The 15,340-nt window shown below is 43.3% G+C and overlaps 2 protein-coding genes across 10 annotated transcripts in view; one reads left to right on the top strand and one right to left on the bottom strand.

Annotated features, from left to right (window-relative positions):
* Nucleotides 1-3,356: 3,356 nt before the first annotated feature.
* rpl8 (ribosomal protein L8) lies at nt 3,357-5,971 on the top strand. Of its 2 annotated transcripts, none has more exons than XM_021578858.2 (6): nt 3,357-3,381; nt 4,180-4,322; nt 4,461-4,602; nt 4,765-4,983; nt 5,507-5,622; nt 5,779-5,971. In XM_021578858.2, exons 2-6 carry the CDS (start codon nt 4,185-4,187, stop codon nt 5,935-5,937), a joined length of 774 nt encoding a protein of 257 aa, XP_021434533.1. In that variant the 5' UTR covers nt 3,357-3,381; nt 4,180-4,184; the 3' UTR covers nt 5,938-5,971. The 2 variants fall into 2 exon arrangements, with proteins under 2 accessions (XP_021434533.1, XP_021434532.1); XM_021578857.2 differs by having other exon boundaries at nt 3,369-3,459.
* Nucleotides 5,972-6,558: 587 nt separating this feature from the next.
* usp9 (ubiquitin specific peptidase 9) overlaps nt 6,559-15,340 on the bottom strand; it is a 78,254-nt gene continuing 69,472 nt past the window's right edge. For 6 of the 8 annotated variants that reach the window (XM_036958659.1, XM_036958660.1, XM_036958662.1 and 3 more), the window contains 4 exons: nt 11,543-11,755; nt 10,576-10,686; nt 8,213-8,317; nt 6,559-8,047 (listed from right to left, as the gene is read on the bottom strand). In XM_036958659.1, coding sequence (XP_036814554.1) covers nt 7,850-8,047; nt 8,213-8,317; nt 10,576-10,686; nt 11,543-11,755 — 627 coding nt within the window. In that variant the 3' untranslated portion in view covers nt 6,559-7,849. The remainder of the gene's footprint in view (nt 8,048-8,212; nt 8,318-10,575; nt 10,687-11,542; nt 11,756-15,340) is intronic. The other 2 variants (XM_036958661.1, XM_036958667.1) reach the window with 1 other exon arrangement.

Here is a 15,340-nt window from a genome sequence, read left to right as displayed (position 1 = left end):
GTACCGCGAGATAACACTATTTTAGAACAGACATCGCGATGTTCCAAATTTTGTACATTTCCGCGCGGAAATATTAATCTGCATTATTTTTGCTCAGGTGAAGTGCGTATGATAGTAAAGTAAATAATATTGCTAATAGCAAACATATTAAATCGTAGTAAACATATATTATGATAGGACATAAGAAAAGGAGACAAGGTGAAGGAAAAGAAGCAAAACCTTGTGACGCGGCACTTTGGGTATTGCTTAATTGTCTGAAATGGCCTCTTCTCCTTGTATCAATCATCTGCAATTCAACACTGTAAGTGTTGGACAGGTTAAGCACACCATACTAAGTAGGTTCCACAAGGCAAAGCGTCAATACAGGACTAAGATCGAATCGTACTTCACCGGCTCCGACGCTCCTCAAATGTGGTAGGGCTTGCAAACTATTACAGACTACAAAGGGAAGCACAGCCGAGAGCTGGAGCCTACCAGATGAGCTAAATTACTTCTGTGCTAGCTTCGAGGCAAGTAACACTGAAACATTCATGAGAGCATCAGCTGTTCCAGATGACTGTGTGATCACTAAGACCTTTATTTTATTTATTTTATTAACTAGGCACGTCAGTTAAAATGACGGCCTACTCCGGGCAAACCTGGATGATGCTGGCCAAATTGTCTATGGGACTCCCAATCACGGCTGGATGTGATACAGCCTGGATGCGAAACCAGGTACTATAGTGATGCCTTTTGCACTGAGATGTAGTGCCTTAGACCGCTGCGCCACTCGGGAGCCCAGGTCAACATTCAGGACGTGTACTCCAAGCATGCGCTGACCAACTGGCAAGTGTTTTGTGTTGAAAGTGTTCTGACACTTTCAACCTTTCCCTGTCTCAGTCTGTAATACCAACATGTTTCAAGCAGACCACCATAGTCCCTGGCCTGAGATCACTAAGGTAACCTGCCGAAATCACCACACACATACCCTCATATGCTGGCCCTCGCTTCATATTCGTCACCAAACCCACTGGCTCCAGGTCATCTATAAGTCTTTGCTAGGTAAAGCCCCGCCCTTATCTCAGCTCACTGGTCACCATAGCAGCACCCACCCGTAGCACGCGATCCAGCAGGTATATTTCACTGGTCACCCCCAAAGCCAATTCCCCCTTTGGCCGCCTTTCCTTCCAGTTCTCTGCTGCCAATGACTGGAACAAACTGCAAAAATCACTGAAGCTGGAGACTAATGTCTCCCTCACTAACTTTAAGCATCAGCTGTCAGAACAGCTGACAGATCATTGCACCTGTACATAGCCCATCTGTAAATAACCCATCCAACTACCTCATCCCCATATTGTTATATATATCTTTTTTGCTCCTTTGCACCCCAGTATCTCTACTTGCACATTCATCTTCTGCATATCTATCACTCCAGTGTTTAATTGCTACATTGTCATTACTTCGCCGCTGCGGCCTATTTATTGCTTTACCTCTCCCTAATCTTACCTCATTACCACACACTGTATATTGATTTTTTCTATTGTGTTATTGACTGTACATTTGTTAATTCCATGTGTAACTTTGTGTTGTTGTTTGTGTCGCACTGCTTTGCTTTATCTTGGCCAGGTCGCAGTTGTAAATGAGAACTTGTTCTCAACTGGCCTACCTGGTTAAAGGTGAAATAAAAAAATAGGCTGTTCTCTCTGATACCGCGCACGGCAAGCGGTACCAGAGCGCCAAATCTCGGTTCAAGAGGCTTCTAAACAGCTTCTACCTGCAAGCCATAAGACTACTGAACATCTAATCAAATGGATACCCAGACTATTTGCATTGCCCCCCCCCCCCCTTTTTTACACTGCTGCTCCTCTCTGTTATTATCTATACATAAGTCACTTTAATAACTCTACTCACATGTATATATTACCTCAATTACCTCGACTAACCGGTGCCCCCGCGCATTGACTCTGTACCGGTACCCCCTGTATATAGCCTCCACATTGACTCTGTACCGGTACCCCCTGTTTATAGCCTCGCTATTGTTATTTTACTGCTGCCTTTTAATTATTTGTTACTTTTATTTATTTTCTTTATTTGGTATTTTTCTTAAAACTGCATTGTTGGTTAAGGGCTTGTAAATAAGCATTTCACTGTAAGGTCTACACCTGTTGTATTTGGCGCATGTGACAAATACAATTTGATTTGATTTCCCCCTTGCCCTGCCAGGTCAGTACAGATAAGGAGAGGACGAAACACAACAAGAGGCTATTTTCTTACATGGCCTAATGCCTTCTTCAGACTCTTCTTGCTCTGCCACTCCCTCTCTATCTCTCTTCACCTCTTCTTTCCTCCCTTCTATCTTCTAGCTCAGTGATATAAGGAAAGAACATGTCTAGAATAGTGTTATAAAACTGCACATTTTTCTCTCTGCACCATGGCGAAATGTGTTGAAATTCAGGAAGTTAGCTGATTTCCAGACAAAAAAAGAGGCCGGTGCCCCGGGCCCCAAATGCGTTAGTCAGGCCCTGTGTTGAGGGGATCAGGTTAATCAGAGGTCATAGGCTGTGTGGCAGAGTTTGGCTGTGGAAGATTTGCATAATAGCAAGCCACAGACAGGGATGAAGGGAAGCAGCAGGAGTTGGGAAGAAGAAATCATTGGCCGTGTTCCCTTAATCAGTCGTTGCATGCATCACCCAATGATTGCATGCCATGTCATTGACTGTGCGGTTGCGCACCAGATACCATATGATGTGGTTTGCTGATGCGTAAAATACCTATCCAGGCATTGTAAGATATGGCATGCATCAGCAACATCTGAGCAGGAGAACGCAAACCTTGTCTGTCCCACAGGTCTATCCTCCAGACCAGGCATTTAGCCTACCTCTTTTTGGGAATGTCAACAACCTTATTTAACCTGGCAGTGAACTCAGTGTTAAAAAAAAGTTCCAAAAGGGCAAAAAATTGGGAAGTTGTATGTGTTTAGATATTCATATTTTCTGAGTGGAACATCGCTCTTTGTTCTACTTTATGTTCTTTTTAGTACTACATTGATATTGATTACGATATTGTTGGGTTTAGTGCTTGCAATTAAGGCATTTCACTGTACTTTTGTACATGACATTAACACTTGAAAATTAGTGTAATTACGGAGGTGAAAAGGAATTAAATCGTGAAGTTACATGATGAGACATCCCTGGATGCGTCCTGCTCTGTACTCCGTGTGTGTAAAGCAATGGAAGCTTTATCAAACACAAATAGATGTCTGCTAATGATCTGCTGCCATCTGTTGGGCAATCTAATTCACAGCAGCAAAAAAAACACGTGCCTACTGTTCCCATCAGCCCCACGGTATATTTCACCGGAAGAAATCGTCGGACTCTTCCTCTTTCCGTCATCGGGGTTTAGGTAGGGGAATGGCGATTTTATTCTCTTCACATAATCCGAGTTAAATCTGGTTTAAAATCCTATCATCCTCTCGAAAATGTAACCAGAACATATATAATAAACACTGCTAAGTATAGTCGTTTTATTATTTAAGCGACAAAATGTGATTATTGCGTTTTAATTATTGAATGAGTGGTGTGTGTATGGGTGTGCAGTGACATGGCCTGTCGTTTTGGTGTACCTTACAGTAGTTGGTCACTAGCCGCTGGTAGCTCGATTTTCTGGTTCGGTGATTTGTTCAGACGTTCTGTGTTTATCACGGCCGGGCAGTTGCTGTAGAATAGTTCACAATAGCTTTTACCCAACGTTTATGTGCATGGTTTCTAGTTGGATGAACTTGTATAGTGTAGTGAGTGTGGCGTCTTTTAAGTTTTAGAGGTAGCTAACTAGTGTTGGCATGCTAGGAAAATCCGCATGATGGCTAGCTAGCAACCATACACGCAAGTGTATTGTTCATTTTTATTATATAAAGTTTTCAGTTATCAATTCACCTTTCTTGCAGAACAGGATCCCTACTTGATTTCAGAGTTCGTTGGTTAACTAGCTAGGTAGATACTGTACATTTCTTCAGTGGCTAACTGCGGCAAGTGGCAGGTATTTGTTGAGCAAATAAAAAGAATAGTAGCTACATAATGTTACACATTCATGAATGTGGCGTAACTTGCTATCATGTAGGCTATTGCTAGTATATCTGTTGAACTGTAGAAATCTCTACTTTTATCCTGGCTCTAACCGAATACTCTCAATTTTTCTTTCCAGTCACGATGGGACGTGTTATCAGGGGACAGAGAAAAGGTGCCGGCTCCGTGTTCAAAGCCCACGTGAAGCACAGAAAAGGTGCCGCTAAACTCAGACACATTGACTTCGCAGAACGTCATGGTTACATCAAGGGAATCGTAAAGGTAAGCGCTGTCACAAAGCATTTGCTGTTAAAATATGTTTTCTACAAGGTCCAAAGTTGCGTTTGCCGTGCATTCTTTTAGGTAGTTTATTTTGTGTAACATCCATCTGCTTTGGACCTGACCTTTTGTCTCTCTCAGGACATTATCCATGACCCTGGCCGTGGTGCTCCCCTTGCCAAGGTGGCTTTCCGTGACCCCTACCGGTTCAAGAAGAGGACTGAGCTGTTCATTGCTGCTGAGGGCATCCACACCGGACAGTTCATCTACTGTGGCAAGAAAGGTAAGGAATGGAGATTGACACGTACTTGGCAGCCTACGGGTTAACTAACAACCCTGTGTCTAACACATTCTATGCTAGTTAGATGGCAGTTGTCATCTCTTAGGATCTAATCTCCAACTACAATGTGAATACCTGGTACCTTAATAAATGTTCCCTTCTCAGCCCAGCTGAACATTGGTAATGTTCTGCCTGTGGGCACCATGCCTGAGGGAACCATCATCTGCTGCCTGGAGGAGAAACCTGGCGACAGGGGCAAGCTGGCCAGAGCGTCTGGGAACTACGCCACAGTCATCTCCCACAACCCAGAGACCAAGAAGTCCAGAGTCAAGCTTCCCTCTGGCTCCAAGAAGGTCATTGCTTCTGCTAACAGAGCTGTCGTTGGTAAGAACACAAAATATGACATGTTTGCTGATGCTTTCTGATTTAATGGGGAGAGGTGGATGCATGACCTACATTTTGATCTTTGACCACAAACCTTTGCCAGTGATTCAAACACCCGAGCTGACATGGTATAAATCTGTCGTTCTGCCCCTGAACAGGCAGTTAACCCACTGTTCCTAGACCGTCATTGAAAATAAAAATTTGTTCTTAACTGACTTGCCTGGTTAAATAAAGGTAAAATAAAAAATATTGTTTCTCATTAACTGGGTCCAATGTCAAGTTAACGACCTTCTCTTGGATCCTTGAAGTGTAAGGAATCTGCACTGTATGCAGTATTTTGGATCGATTTGGTGACTGGTTGTTTGTAGGCAGATGGTTAAGCTAGAGACCAGAAACTTAAGCGGCTACAATTCTGATTTGAATACAGGTCATCATCGCATGTGACATGGTTGTTTTCAGAGCATATTGCCTGGGTAGGAAATCCTGTCCAATGCTTAATGGTTCTCTCTCCTCTGGGCTTCAGGTGTGGTTGCCGGAGGTGGACGTATTGACAAGCCCATCCTGAAGGCCGGTCGTGCCTACCACAAGTACAAGGCCAAGAGGAACTCCTGGCCACGTGTCCGTGGTGTGGCCATGAATGTAAGTGGACATGAAATCTTCTGCATATTTATTTTTGGGTAGGTTCGGGCATTTATCCATCGCTATGTTCTACCTCAATCTCTGGAAAAAATAATTTTCTCTGCACCTGATGTTTGTAAATGGCCCTTTGCTAACATGTTTCTAACTTCTTTCTAGCCTGTTGAACATCCCTTCGGTGGTGGTAACCACCAGCATATTGGAAAACCCTCAACTATCAGGAGGGATGCACCCGCTGGTCGCAAGGTCGGTCTCATTGCTGCCCGTCGTACAGGCAGACTGCGTGGAACAAAGACGGTCACGGAGAAGGAGAACTAACTCCCTTTACAATAAAATGTTCCAAGGAAGCTGATCTGACTCCTTTTGTAGCGCCAGTGTTTAAGCATGGAGTTGGATACGAGGACAATTCACTCTGTTTTTGGTAGCACTCATCTAGCAGTGAGGGTTACATTTAATAAAAGTGTAGTAGATGAGTGTGGTTGATGGGGCCGGATCACCATAATTCGTCTTAATGGCATTTATCCAAATAGTTTTTCCCAACAATGAATTAAGACATGGTTAAAATAAAGGGAGCTTAATCATGCTATCACAAGGTCCGATCTAGTATGCTGCATTTTATAAGCCCAAGTTCAATACACTGCAAAGCATGTAAGATCCTGCATGTAGGTATTGGCCATTTAGTTTTAGGCACATCCTGAGCACCCAGAAAGTAAATAGTCATTTTTCATATATACAAAAGACAGTCAAGATTCCATGTTCTTTATCTGCTAAGGGCAATGCTTTTTTTATTTTATATTTCTGTGCACAAAACCTCCTGAAAGTTCACATCGCGACTGTAGCTCCAGAATTCAACGTCACACCATGGCCAAAACAAAAGTCGGCAAACTGGGCGCAGAACTCTGTTCAGTCAATCTCCATTAAAAATAACACGGACAAATGTTCCTCAAATCAAATATTTTTTTTTGTGAAATACAACAAAATAAATTCTATAAAATAAGAGCAAAATATTTAAATATAATACGGTGTGCAGAATATTTTCATTTGCAGGAGTATTTGGTATTTGACAAATCCAAAAAATACACGGTTAAACTTACCAATTAAATACAGTATTTACTGATGTTTACGTTTAGCTCAAGTTGCAACATGACTAACCAGCCGATATCTTCTAACCCTACTGTGTTCCCATTCTCCGATGCTGCCGCCCGGTGAGCTCCATGAAAGAATGGTAGCGGTCGTCTAAGACTAGGCTCTACCAAAAAGATACAGAAGCAAACCACAGTCTAGTACACATCAGGTAGCCTGGCAGAGCAAATCTGTTGCATATGTTTTTAATTCCTATAACTAAACTGACCGCCGAATGTGAAGTTGGAGGATTTTAACAATGAGCAATTGAAAAGCCACTTATTCTTACATTGGTTCAACAAGGGGTAGATGAGCATTAAAAAAGCCTAAAGGAAGTGTCCTCTAGGATTAAGGACATCAGTTGGGATGACATTTCCCCTTGCACTACGCTATTCTGGTGAGAAGCCATGCTAAATGTTACAGCATATTATCTAGAGCTTCCGAAAGGATTGGATTACCAGAACAAAAATAAAAGGCAATGAGAGTGCCAGAACAATTTTGCATCACTTTTTCACATCAACCAAAACACAGTAAAAGTTCACCCAACCATTCCATGTCTCACACTAAAACCCCAGCACGTGAGTTGATTTGGCATGGGTCAAGAGGTTGTCAAGGAGCTTAATATGTGTCCTCCTAAAGGTGAATGACCAGTAACTGATGTCAGACCAAATCGCACTGCTGCGCATGGGTGATAAAACAAAAAGGAGTTCTCTTAAGCGTTTTATTTTTTTGTTATCTCCCAACAGCAAACCTGACAAAGTTACGCTATTGCGGGGGATTAATTTTTTGAACAGTCAAAACATGAACATATTATGTACACCTTTCCGTCATGTAGACAAGCGCATCAGCATCGTCAGGCCTGGGTCATTATGTTTATTGCCCCAGTCTGCAGGGCATAACAACCCAGGGGAGAGCACCCCCCCCCAGACAGGCAGCACAGGAGCAGGCTGGAGGGGGAGAGACTCACAGTAGGGGCCTGGAGAGGAGCTGTGAAGCCTGGCCCTGCCCTGCCGTGCCCTTGAGGCCCCCCAGGAGCTCGGTCGGTCGACTGGAGGACGAGAGGAAAGAGAGCAGGACGATGGAGGCACAGCAGAGGGGAGGGCCGGTGTTACTCCTTAGGCGGAGCAGGGGCCAAGGAGGTGGTGGAGGGGACCTCCTCAGTGCTCTCCCAGTTGTCTTGTGCTTGTGGGCCTGTGCCGGGCGCAGGGCCTGGGGCAGAGGAAGGGACAGGGCCGGGGCGCTGGGGGTTGTTCATGTGCTGGGCAGCTGGGCCTGTGTACGGCTGCCCGTGGGGGTGGTTGTTCTGCTGGGGAATGAGAAAACAATAGTTTTTTTGTTAAACTACTGATATGTGGTGGAACTTGACCCAAAATGTCTGCCATAGGTTCTTCAATTGTTGAGAAGTCTCTGTTTACATGGCTCCTTAAAAGTCTAAATATCATGCTGCTTCTACAATATAGTAGATGTGTACCTGCTGAAACTGTGTCGTAGTCCCCGGAGACGAATGAGGGTAGAGGGAGATGTCATCTGGAGGGGAGGTGTCCTGATCTTCCGGGGCTTCCTGGTCATCGGGCTCCTGGGAAATGAAGTCAAAGAATAGTTTTATTCCCAATGCATTTTTCTACCTAACACCAACATTCACACACAGCTCAAGTCTATGGACCCAATAGCAGACCAAAGAGTCTGTTAATATGCCTTTGCACTGGATGGGAACGTTGTCCTACTTTAGCCTATTTTAACTGAATGAGATGAAAGCGCGGCACATGCTGTGTAGGAGAGTGTGACAGCCTTGGATGTAATAATATCAACTGACAGAGGTATAAATAGAAAAGAGACTTTGTTATGTGAGTGGGTGTTATTCTCCGCTAGCAAGCTTCTCCACAGTGTGGTGGGAGACATGCTTTTAACGAGCTCATGTTTCCATATAACACCAACGGGACTGGGGCCAGAGCTGTTCTTATAATGTTGATATGGGCTAATTTGAAGGGTCTAATACTAGATGCGAATGCACTGGATCCAAGAAAAACTGAAGGATTTAAACACACTGCTTTCAGTTTGTTCAATCCATGATAGTTCTGTGGCGGTTAGGCCAGTGTTATCTTTAGACTAGCATATTTGTGCTTGCATCAACTGGCCCTGTGTCTATCATGATTCGGTCTGCTTATAAAGACAGACTGACACACTACAACATCCAGCTGAACACATTACAACATGTGACCAGACAAACCAGGGATAGAGAACAGCTTGTGTGTTAGTCTAAGTGGGGTAGAGGTAGGTTGATGATATAACAAACTTATTGTACTGGAAATGTGCCTGAAAACATGCACTCAATACTACTGCAGACCCCTATTGTAATCCTACAATAACGTGTGGGTAAAGTAGGTGCTGCCTATCGTCAATTAAACTTGTGCTCCAAAGACATGCTTTTTCTAAACTAGTGATTCCATCTGTCCAGATTTATTATAAAATTGGACATGCATATAGATGGGTTACAATTCTATCTGTATGCAAGGCAAAGTTTCCGATAAAAACAATCAACATGGGCCTCCCGAGTGGCGCAGTGGTCTAAGGCACTGCAATGCTAGCTGTGCCACTAGAGATTCTGGGTTAGAGTCCAGGCTCTGTCGCAGCCAGCCGAGCCTGGGACAATTGGCCCAGTGTCGTCCGGGTTAGGGGAGGGTTTGGCCGGCAGGGATGTCCTTGTCCCATCGCGCACTAGCGACTCCTGTGGCGGGCCGGGCACAGTGCATGCTGACATGGTTGCCAGGTGTACGGTGTTTCCTCCGACACGTTGGTGCGGCTGGCTTAAGGTTAAGTGGGCATTGTGTCAAGAAGCAGTTGGGTTGTGTTTCAGAGGACGCACGGCTCTCGACCTTCGCCTCTCCCAAGTCCGTACGGGAGTTGCAGCAATGAGACAAGACTAACTACCAATTGGATAAAACGAAATTGGGGAGAAAAAGGGTTTTTTAAAAATGTATATATATTTTTAAAAATTCAATCAACATTAAGACGTGAACTGTTCAATGAGTCCTGTTGATTAGCGATATATTAACACATGCCATTACATGGCTGAAGCACAAACCACAGGTTGCCCCTATGTAGACCTAGTCTCAACACAAAAACAACATCACTTGAACACACAGTAAGTACACTACATGACATCAACACTAGGCTAGCACCTCATCATCCACTATAGCCAAGGCTAAGAGTTTTCGATCAGTTGTGTCATATGGCCAGTCACACCGCAGGTTGAGTTTGCTTTGGGGAGGAGGAACAAACGGTATCGATTGGATTAACAGTGTTACGTTGAGATGGAGAACCAATAAAACGTAAGGGAAGCCAGGAAGTCAGTGCTGCTTTAGGTAACCAATGGGACACTGCTACCGGACTGGAAAGAGGAAACGTTTGCTCTCTGTTTGCTGCTCATAGTTGGCGATGGTTCAACATTAGAATTGACCTGTTGGAGTTTGGCTCTATTAATTCTCTACTAGGATACATTTATCTCCAGTCTCTGCCTACGAACCTGGAGTTGGCTGCATTGTCAGTTACTGGATACTCAGAAAGGATTTTTTGGTTGAATCATTTGCACCATCACAAAATTTCAAAATCACTTTTGGGAGCAGCACGCAAACAGCCGAGCAGACATCTCGTCACTGCCATCTGTTATTGTCCTGCTCCAATACTCAAGACTGTGTGTGTGTTGTTACTGCCCAGGCTACTCTCCTCGTGTCACTGTGCTAGTGGACAGCAGTAACATCGCCCTGTATGGAACGTCTAGAGAGAGTGGAGGAGGAGAAGGGTGGCTGTGGCGGTTATATATATATGAGGGCTTACAGTGTGCTGCTGTCCTGTCCCTTCCCCTGGCAAAAGCTGCTGTGGCGAGGACGTTTTCCGCATGGCAGCATCTTCTTCAGACACCGCCTCACCGTGCTTCGTTAAGTGACACTAGTTTGAAATAGCATAATTGATATCATTGCATAATATATACAGGTGTCAATAAACAATGCTTTCAAGTGGATTTCTTCGTTTTTTAAAAAAAAGTTTTAAAGTAGCATATCATTTCTATCATATCGCTATTTATGATAAGGATCAATTAGGCTGGACATACTGTACACCGAGCTTCAGCAAATACAACTTTGTAACACAAATAAGGGAAATGATAGAAAAAAAGTATTGTAATAATGTTAGCTTACAATATACTATGGGCGTATAAACTGGAAATAAAATGTGTCAAAAACTCTAAGCCCTTGGCCTATAGGAAAAACATGTATACATTCTGAAGATGACAAAAATACTCAGGAAATCATTTCCCAGCAGATCACAGTTCACAGTTTCCAAAATAACCTTTGTGCTAACTAGGAACTCTCAACTGTAGCTTTAAAAACATTCAGTTCCAGTAACACTTGAAAATACTTGAGACAGAGAAGAGTGAAAAAAAACAGATGGTTAGCGTCAACATGTTAACAATACGTCACAAAGAAAATGGTATAGTTTATGTATTGCTGCATATTGAGGTCCCACATAATCAACACCGCTCTGTTTTACAAATTCATTAACACTATTATTACAACAGGCAAGCTCCGCGTCTCCACATTACGTCATTTTAACTCTGTAGGTCAAAACCAACAAGGTCAGAATGATGCATCCTTCAAAAAGACACCACTTTTTTGGAGGGACTTTCCAATACTGACCTTTCTCTACTACAACTACTACCATTTCGGCCATGCATCCATGTTAGATACTACTGTATTACCTTTGTGTTGTTTGTGTGTGTGTGTGCATCATTTGGTGTGAGTCTTACCTCCTCAGGGCAGAGTTCACAGGCCTTGGCCAGGGTCATGCGTGCGGAGTGCGAGCGCTCCAGGAAGTATCCGTTGGAGGTCTCGTTGCTCTGGACTGGGGGAGACCAGTTGTTGTAGGTGTACTGAGGGTTCCCTGTGTAGGGCCTCCTTTCCAGCTCGTCACCGAGCCACTCCACTGCCCACGTCCACTTACGCTTCAGGTCTCCGTTACTCTGCAGGACAGAGAAACACATACTATTACTAAGAGTGCTTATGAATGACCTTTTTCATTCTGTTGCAATTCTGAATCCTGAAAATATGATTTAATTTTTAACAATAAAATAAAAAGATCAATGAAGGGCTATTTACAGAATAAAATGACTCCTAGATTCAGACTAGAGATGGGCATTTGACATTCAATAATTAATTAAGCTCTAATCTATGGGCAGGGGCGCAGCCATGGATGGGTCTTGTTGGGCAAAGGCCCACCCCACCGGGGAGCCTGGCCCAGCCAAACAAAATGAGATTTCCCCACAAAGGGCTTTATTACAGACAGAAACACTCCTCAGTTTCTGGGCTCCCGAGTGACACAGTGGTCTAAAACACTGCATCTCAGTGCAAGAGGCGTCACTGCAGTCCCTGGTTCGAATCCAGGCTGCATCACATCCGGCTGTGATTGGGAGTCCCATAGGGCGATTGGCCCAGCGTTGTCCGGGTTTGGCCGGAGTAGGCCGTCATTGTAAATACAGTGCCTTGCGAAAGTATTCGGCCCCCTTGAACTTTGCGACCTTTTGCCACATTTCAGGCTTCAAACATAAAGATATAAAACTGTATTTTTTTGTGAAGAATCAACAACAAGTGGGACACAATCATGAAGTGGAACGACATTTATTGGATATTTCAAACTTTTTTAACAAATCAAAAACTGAAAAATTGGGCGTGCAAAATTATTCAGCCCCCTTAAGTTAATACTTTGTAGCGCCACCTTTTGCTGCGATTACAGCTGTAAGTCGCTTGGGGTATGTCTCTATCAGTTTTGCACATCGAGAGACTGACATTTTTTCCCATTCCTCCTTGCAAAACAGCTCGAGCTCAGTGAGGTTGGATGGAGAGCATTTGTGAACAGCAGTTTTCAGTTCTTTCCACAGATTCTCGATTGGATTCAGGTCTGGACTTTGACTTGGCCATTCTAACACCTGGATATGTTTATTTTTGAACCATTCCATTGTAAATTTTGCTTTATGTTTTGGATCATTGTCTTGTTGGAAGACAAATCTCCGTCCCAGTCTCAGGTCTTTTGCAGACTCCATCAGGTTTTCTTCCAGAATGGTCCTGTATTTGGCTCCATCCATCTTCCCATCAATTTTAACCATCTTCCCTGTCCCTGCTGAAGAAAAGCAGGCCCAAACCATGATGCTGCCACCACCATGTTTGACAGTGGGGATGGTGTGTTCAGCTGTGTTGCTTTTACGCCAAACATAACGTTTTGCATTGTTGCCAAAAAGTTCAATTTTGGTTTCATCTGACCAGAGCACCTTCTTCCACATGTTTGGTGTGTCTCCCAGGTGGCTTGTGGCAAACTTTAAACAACACTTTTTATGGATATCTTTAAGAAATGGCTTTCTTCTTGCCACTCTTCCATAAAGGCCAGATTTGTGCAATATACGACTGATTGTTGTCCTATGGACAGAGTCTCCCACCTCAGCTGTAGATCTCTGCAGTTCATCCAGAGTGATCATGGGCCTCTTGGCTGTTTTTCTGATCAGTCTTCTCCTTGTATGAGCTGAAAGTTTAGAGGGACGGCCAGGTATTGGAGTGGTCTTTGCAGTGGTCTGATACTCCTTCCATTTCAATATTATCGCTTGCACAGTGCTCCTTGGGATGTTTAAAGCTTGGGAAATCTTTTTGTATCCAAATCCGGCTTTAAACTTCTTCACAGCAGTATCTCGGACCTGCCTGGTGTGTTCCTTGTTCTTCATGATGCTCTCTGCGCTTTTGACGGACCTCTGAGACTATCACAGTGCAGGTGCATTTATACGGAGACTTGATTACACACAGGTGGATTGTATTTATCATCATTAGTCATTTAGGTCAACATTGGATCATTCAGAGATCCTCACTGAACTTCTGGAGAGAGTTTGCTGCACTGAAAGTAAAGGGGCTGAATAATTTTGCACGCCCAACTTTTCAGTTTTTGATTTGTTAAAGTTTGAAATATCCAATAAATGTCGTTCCACTTCATGATTGTGTCCCACTTGTTGTTGATTCTTCACAAAAAAAATACAGTTTTATATCTTTATGTTTGAAGCCTGAAACGTGGCAAAAGGTCGCAAAGTTCAAGGGGGCCGAATACTTTCGCAAGGCACTGTAAGAATTTGTTCTTAAATGACTTGCCTAGTTAAATAAAGGATGCATTTATTTATTTTTATTTACAAAAACTCATCAGCTGTCCGGGTGGCTGGTCTCAGACGATCCAGTAGGTGAAATAGCTGGATGTGGAGGTCCAGGGCTGTGGTTACACGTGGTCTGAGGTTCTGAGGCCGGTTGGACGTACTGTCAAATTCTCTAAAATGACGTTGGAGGCAGCTTATGGTAGAGAAATATACATTATTTTCTCTGGCAACAGCTCTGATGAGCATTCCTGTAGCCAGCATGCCAATTGCACCCTCCCTCAAAACGTGAGATATCTGTGGCATTGTGTTGTGTGACAAAACTGCAAATTTTAGAGTGGCCTTTTATTGTACCCCAGCACAAGGTGCACCTGTGTATTGAGCATGCTGTTTAATCAGCTTCTTGATAATCCATCCACCTGACAGGATTGGTATATCTTGGCAAATGAGAAATGCTCACTAACAAGGATGTAAAGAAATTTGTGAGAAATAAGCTTTTTGTATGGAACATTTCTGGGATATTTTACTTCAGCTCATGAAACATGGGACCAACACTTCACATGTTGCGTTCATATTTTTGTTTAGTATAGAACACAAGGCCTGTATTTTTAGAATACAAGTCCCGCAATAAAAAAATTGAATTTAAATAAATCACATTTATCTATAGGCCTATGCCAACAATGCCTAATTTGTCTAACCATTACAGATAAATCGTAATTGCTCAATTGCCCCATTATTACACAGTGTACAAAATAGAAACAGCTGCTCTTTCCATGACATGGACTGTCCAGGGGAAAGCCACGAGCACACCTCTTAAAACCACTTCAATCAATGAATGTAGATGGGGGGAGGAGACAGGTTAAAGAAGGCTTTTTAAGCCTCGAGACAATTGAGACGTGGATTGTGTATGTGTGCCATTCAGAGGGTGAATGGACAAGACAAAATATTTAAGTGCTTTTGAACAGGGTATGGTAGTACTTGCCAGGTGCACCGGTTTCAGTGTGTCAAGAACTGCACCGCTGCTGGGTTTTTCACGCTCAACAGTTTCCTGTGTGTATTAATAATGTTCCACCCAAAGGACATCCAGCAAACTTGACAACTGTGGGAAGCACTGGAGTCAACATGGGCCAGCATCCCTATGGAACGCTCGACACCTTGTAGTCCATGTCCTGACAAATTGAGGCTGTTCTGAGGGCAAAAGGGGGTGCAACTCAATATTAGGAAGGTGTTCCTAATGTTGTGTACAATCAGTGAATATTCAGTCAATAAATAAGCAAGTGCCATTTACAGATACACTATGCAGAATTCGCTACGCCATTTCCTGGTTGTTAAAATTAGAATAGTTAGCCTAATTCGAGTTTGTGAGACAAAACAAGCAAGTATAGTGTATCAAAATGTTTACTTATTAAGTATTCAACCCCTTTGCTA

The sequence above is a fragment of the Oncorhynchus mykiss genome, chromosome 22 (genome assembly GCF_013265735.2).
Source record: "Oncorhynchus mykiss isolate Arlee chromosome 22, USDA_OmykA_1.1, whole genome shotgun sequence".
Classification (NCBI taxonomy): domain Eukaryota; kingdom Metazoa; phylum Chordata; class Actinopteri; order Salmoniformes; family Salmonidae; genus Oncorhynchus; species Oncorhynchus mykiss.
Note: the sequence above shows the minus strand (reverse complement) of the source record. Positions and strands in the feature narration are given on the sequence as shown.